The sequence below is a fragment of the Lithobates pipiens genome, unplaced genomic scaffold, assembly GCF_037356315.1.
Source record: "Lithobates pipiens isolate NorthernLeopardFrog02 unplaced genomic scaffold, aLitPip1_a1.2 Scaffold_1, whole genome shotgun sequence".
Taxonomy (NCBI): Eukaryota; Metazoa; Chordata; class Amphibia; order Anura; family Ranidae; genus Lithobates; species Lithobates pipiens.
The window spans coordinates 196,205,185-196,211,792 of NW_027507685.1; the positions used below are offsets into that span (position 1 = coordinate 196,205,185).

General features: G+C 43.0%; 1 protein-coding gene across 1 annotated transcript; it reads left to right on the forward strand.

Moving 5' to 3' along the window:
• Positions 1–1,018: 1,018 nt before the first annotated feature.
• Positions 1,019–2,110, forward strand: LOC143988768 (3-galactosyl-N-acetylglucosaminide 4-alpha-L-fucosyltransferase FUT3-like). The gene has a single exon (XM_077488605.1). It carries the CDS (start codon positions 1,019–1,021, stop codon positions 2,108–2,110), a length of 1,092 nt encoding a protein of 363 aa, XP_077344731.1.
• The last annotated feature ends 4,498 nt before the right edge of the window (positions 2,111–6,608 follow it).

Genomic DNA, 6,608 nt, shown 5'->3' on the forward strand with positions numbered 1-6,608 from the left:
ATGCCCACGGTGATCAAGTCCGCGGGACCCGCGACCGGACTCACGGGGGTCCCGACCGGCACGGTGGCAGGGTGGCATTGAAGATTGGACGTACCTGTACGCCAATATGCCTGCCCGTGCCATTCTGCCGACGTACATCGGCGTGCGCTTGTAGGGAACCAGTTAAAGAAACTTTTAAAAAATCTTGTTTCCAGGGGGTATGCAGCGCCATCTTAAGTATTGTTTTCTGAGTCCACAGTGGAGTGTATTTCCACCCTTAAATTGAGCACTTCCTTTACTGTTAACCAAGCCTCCTTCTCAATCCAACGTTTCTATGGCAACCCTGCTTCCCTGTTCATAGCTGACTTGTTTTATTTCATAGTATTTATTTGTGCCGATTACCTAGTGTTTGCATTTGTCAGTCTTATCAGCTTCAGCTGATAAGACTGCAGTAATGCTGTCCCATGCCCTGATTTGCACTGCATGTAATGTTACATGGTCACATGGGGTGTAGGAGGAAGCTCTGTCTTCTGGGATTTCAGTGTTGTGTGCCGTAGGAAGTCCTGATAATAAAGTACCAAGAGTGTGCCATCAGGGGAGATATGGGCATGCTCAGTGACGTCATTCTAAAGAACAGAAAGGCTTACAACAATACTAAGCAAGTAAGGAGGTATCTACAAGCGGTGTTCATTTAGAGTTTTTGTATGCTGATTTACATGGGGCAAAGTTGTGGGGGAGGGTTTACAACCACTTTATATCTCCCATCCATGGATGGCAAATAAAGTTTTTCTACATTGTTTTAAAATTGTGGTATAGATTATTTAAAGACCCATTCTACCCTACTTCTAGTTGAGTTTTGCATTTTCCAGGAACTGTGCTTCTGCGGAGTTATAATTATTTCACCACTCCCATCCCTATGCTATATGTCAGAATAAATAGAAAATAATAAAGGGACTATGACAGAAAATGTGATTTTATTATATTGCTAAAATTACAGCCAGTATAATGATTTTTTTTTTAACTTTCTTTCAGAACCATAATGAATTTGGCTTGTCTCAACCAGAAAACTGTAATAATATTCCTGTTGCTTCTTATTCTGCTGTCCTTTTTTTGGAATTTTGTGGATATACCTAAAAGAAATACAATATGCGCAGAAAAGACGGTGATACAGGAAAAAACGACCCAGAATATAAAAGAGAAAGAGATCATTCCCAATTTAAAGAAAGAGAAAGAGGTTCTCATCCTAATTTGGCACTGGCCTTGGGGATACACATTCCCATTAGACAGGTGCTATCAAGATTTTGGTATCCCAGGCTGCAAGATGACGACAGACAGGAGTCTATATAGCATTGCTGATGGTGTTATTATACATCATGTGGAAATAATGTATAACAAAAACCTATTGCCTCAACAACCACGACCTATTTTCCAATACTGGGTGTGGGCAAATGTGGAGCCACCACTGATTATCAAAAACGTGGATATGTTGGACAACTTATTCAACATGACATTAACGTTTCGTCAGGATTCGGATGTTTTTGTCCCATATGGTCAAATTGAAACGCTAAAGGAGCCGCAAAATTTTACCATTCCTGAAAAGTCCAAAAAAGTGGCTTGGGTGGTCAGCAAGTGGTATCCAGGTGTCCGAAGAATTGTTTATTATGAGGAACTACAAAAATATATTCCTATTGATGTTTATGGGGCTAAACACAAAAAGCTCAGCCGGGACGATTTCCATTCCACTATATCTCAGTACAAATTTTACTTGGCCTTTGAAAATTCTAATTACAAGGATTACATCACTGAGAAATTGTGGTTAAATGCTTTTGGCTCCTGGGCTGTGCCAGTTGTGTTGGGGACTTCGCGGGAAAACTATGAACGTTTTATCCCAGGTGATGCCTTCATTCATGTTGATGACTTTCCAAGTGCCAAGGAGCTGGCTGCCTATCTCCTTGAGTTAGACAAAGATGACGAAAAGTACCGCAAGTATTTCAATTGGAGGTCTCACTACCGTGTAAATATACTGATTGATTGGCAATATAGATACTGTCAAGCTTGTGAAGTAATAAGGAAAGCACCAAAATACCAGATCCTTCACAGTGTAGCCAAATGGTTTATGAAGGAATATTGAAGCTAGTTGCAGGCTCTAGTATGTAAGAAAAATAGACTGCAAAATGTTTATATATACTTTTCATTTATTTATTACTTTCCCTACCAAAATATTGTCCCTTTTTAAATTCGGACCATTTACAGTACTGCAGGAATATAGCAGGCATCACTAAATGGCGGACCATGACAGTCACACCACTTAGGAGCCTGGACTCTTTCTTTCTTGGCTGGCCGCCCTGTAGGTCCAGCTGCTGCACTGTCATCCATTCCCCGCAGCATGGCCAAGGACAGGAGAAGCGGCAGGCTGGGAGATCCTAGGGCAGGAGCTGCAAGTGGGTGATTGGTTGCTTAGGACACTGAGCGGTCCTAGTCCCTTTATTTTTATTTATTTTTTGAGAATATGTCCGTATTGGTCCTCTTAATGTTCTAAGCCCTTGTACACACGGTCGGACATTCCGACGGAAAATGTCCGATCGGACCCTGTTGTCGGATAATCCGACCGAGTGGGCTCCATCGGACTGTTTCAGTTGGAATATCCGACGGACCAAGTTTTCCAGCTTGGCTATAAAACTTTCCGACAACATGATCCGATCGGACCTTGTCTGATCGTGTGTAGAGAATTCCGATCGGACAAAGTGCCACGCATGCTCAGATCAAATTCCTACACCAAAGCTATTGGCTACTAGCCTGAACGTAGTCCCGTCATAACTAAATAATGTTATGACATTCTGAACAATCGGATTTTCCGACAACTTTGTCCGACCATGTGTATGCAACAGTTTTGGACAAAATCCGATTTGGTTGTCGGAATGTCCGACCGTGTGTACAAGGGCTCACACTTATCTTTTAAAGTCATTTGCCCTTAACATCAACTTGATTGTGTGTATGAATACATATATATCATTTTTTTCTATTATTTTGTATATGTTGTTGCTACTATACAATATTGAATGATGTGTGTAGAGTTTGCTCCGAGTTCAATTGGTGTGTCAGATCTTTTTTGGCAGTGGATGCAGACCGAACACTTCACATAAGATTTGAGGTTATGTATTGTGTACTGCAGCCTGGTTTTCCCTGTGATAACGGCTGAGTCCTGTTTTTAATTGGTTAGTTCACCTGTAACCTAATGACACATTAGAGCAGAAAAAAGGTGATTGTAGTGACAAGTTCCAATAGATAATGACTAAGCGCTAACATTTGCACAAAACGTATCTACCTCTTTGTCCCCTGCTCCATCTGTCAACCACTTGTCCTATGAAGCTTCAATAAAAAGGATTATTGGAAGTGCAGCCGTACACAGCATGCGAGTTGGGCTAGCACCTGACTAGTGTGTATGTATATTACCCAGAGACTCGCTCACCTGGAGCAGCTTCTTCTTTTTTTTTGTTTCAGCCAGTCACTAACTTGTTAATGAGAAGTTTAGGAGCTCCTGCCCTTTGATCCAACCTGCCCTGTGTAAGGTAAGGTAGGATTGCGCGTGTGGCTTCAAACGGTGCCATAAAATGTAAGGAGTGGTGAGAAAATTGTTATGAAGGGGGCTTAAGGATACTGCTATGGGGGGGGGGGGTGAAGGGGTTCTAAGGACACTGTTATGGGGGGAGGGTGAAGGGGGCTAAGGACACTGCTATGGGGGGAGGAGGGTGAAGGGGGGGCTAAGGAAACTGCTATGGGGGGAGGGTGAAGGGGGCTAAGGAAACCGCTATTGGAGGAGGGGGTGAAGGGGGCTAAGGACACTGCTATGGAGGAGGGGGTGAAGGGGGCTAAAGACAATGTGATGGGGGGGTGCTATGAGTGGGGGAAACTGTGACATAAGGGGGGGGGGACTTTGATGCAAAGGAGGGACAGAGGACATTGATAAGGTGGGGAGTGTGAAGTTAATTTAGGGGGGCTGTGTTAGGGAGGGCACTGATGTAAGAAGGGGACTATGATCTAAATATGGGGGGCTGTGATTTAAAGGATCACACTGAATTATAATTTAATACCTATTGAAATCTAGTATATACTATTGTTAGCAGGTGAAGGTCTGACTTAATTAGGTAGTAGCTGTTGTGCTAAACAGAGACAGCAACATTTTAAAAAGTGGCTGAGTCACAGAGGCTTATTTACTGGAAAGCTTACCAGACTTTGCAAACAAAAATATCATGTACTTATGCTATAGTAAATACTGAATTGTAAAATAAAGATTTTATACAAATTAAACGACTATTATGCTATCATTTTAATATGCTATTTCTATATCTTCTAGTTTTATGATTAATAAATACCGTTTTTGTATTTTGATTATTTATATGTATTCATATTCAATTTGGACTTTTATATTAGTTCTCAAATAATACTGGCTGTTATAGTGATGCAGTGATAAGTTAATCAATGTGTATTGCTAGATGATTAAAGAGGAAGTAAACCCTGATGAGTTTACTTCCTCTTTTTTTCCCTGCAAAGGTAAAGCATAATGGACTACTATGCATCGCATAGTAGCCCATTATGTGTCACTTACCTGACACAGGAGCCAGCGAAGTTGCGCTGTCCCCTGTAGTCCGCCGCATCCATCTTGCTGGTGGCGTCTCGCAGCTCCGCCGCTGTCATTCGCTGTCATTCTTAATCTAGGCTTACCTGTAGGTCAAAGTGGTTTGTAAGGGTTTACAACCACTTTAAGATTTAATCTTTATAGTAACCACTAGCTGCCTGAGCGAATTGTGGCACTTCTCTCATACATGTAAAAAAATAGATTTTTTTTTTCCTAGATAATTTTTATAATGGGGAGGGGGGGGGGGGCTGCTGCTCCCAGATGAGCTCAGGAAGTCTAATGATCCTGCAGGTACTCGCCTTCGCACACAATGAAATTTGTAGAAATGGCCGCACACGACTGTAGATCAAAATCCTCTTTATTTGGGAAACGCGTCTACCCGAGATGTCCAAATAAAGAGCATTTTGATCTACAGTGGTGTGCGCCCATTTTTTTTTCTAATTAGATATTTTTGTACCCAGCCTAAACTGTAAGTTCACTTTTTCACCAAAAAATTAACTAACACTCTCCTTGATTGCTGTTGTACTTGCCTCCCTAGGTGATGAGCTGTCACTGCCAATGGGAATTTGAAAGCCCTGTTCTTCTTTCCTTAGGGCTTCCAGGACAGATCAGAGTGAATCCGATTGGGCAAAGCAACCAATCAGCGTGCGACAATCAGAAGCACTCTGGTCCATCCCAAAAGCCCTAAGAAAAGACGTAGAAGGTTGGGGCTTCCAAATCCTCAGACCACTGCACTAGCTTTGTGGGCATTAACAGGTAGTGATGGCCGAACGGTTCGCCCGGCGGTCGTTTCGCGTGGCGAATTTCGGTCGTTCGCGGTCCGCATGTTCGCTCGCCTTTTCCCGTCGTTCGCCCCGGCGGACTTACGTGTTTAATGTGTAAAAGAACTTTGACCTATGATGACACGTCTATCATGGGGTACAGGACAGCCAATTGAGACATGACAGCACATGGACACTTGGACATTCCCCCTAACCTATAAATACACCCGATCCGGTGGCCATTTTACATTCTTTCTTCTGTCACTATAGGGAAAGGTTGCTGTGTGGAGTAGGGACAGATAAAACGCTAGCTATTTGGTACACAAAAGTTCTTTTCAGGACTGGTATAGGTGTTAGGTGTATATAGGTTTGCTGTGCTACTGATTCTTGCAGCAGCCTGAGTGTCTTTTGTCAGTTTAGAGAAAGGGAAAGGACATTGTGTGCTACAGGGACAGCCAGATTAGTCTTTCATCATCATCATCATCATCATTAGCTGTTACTATCAGGTCCACAAAAGAGCTGTTCCAGTAACCACTAATCGTTCCAGTGTACTCTTTTTGCCACTTTGTATAGGGACAGGAAGGAAGCAGTGTTGTCAGGCAGTGAGGGTCAGTTTAAAGACTTGCTGTTACTATTAGTTCCACAAAGGTTCTTTTCAGGACTGGTATCAGTGGTACGGTAATAGGCTTGTACACGTATAATATTCTTTCTTCCAAATATAGAAAGAATATTATACTTGACTGCTGCCCTTCTGCTGCAGTCTGCTAATCATTCACAACTCACTTGTTCCACAAAGCTCTTTATCAGGACTGGTAACTTGGTCTGTGTAGGGTGCTACAGTACATAGGGTTGAGTGCAGTACAGTCTGCTGTTCTGTAAGGACCGCTATCGGTCCACAATAGATAGGGTTGAGGTGCACCACTGCTGACCGCTGCCCTATACTGCAGCAGTCCTTCATTGGTATAGGGACTGACGTACAGTCTGCTAATCACTAACACACAACCTGCTTGGTCCACAAAAGTTCCTATAAGGACTGGTAACTTGGTCTAGGGTGCTACAGTACATAGGGTTGAGTGCGGTACAGTCTGCTGTTCTGTAAGGACCGCTATCGGTCCACAATAGATAGGGTTGAGGTGCACCACTGCTGACCGCTGCCCTATACTGCAGCAGTCCTTCAGGAGTATAGGGACTGACGTACAGTCTGCTAATCACTAACACACAACCTGCTTGGT

Coding starts and splice junctions, on each gene's coding strand:
- LOC143988768 (XM_077488605.1), top strand. CDS start 1,019: ATGAATTTGGCTTGTCTCAACCAGAAAACTGTAATAATATTCCTGTTG.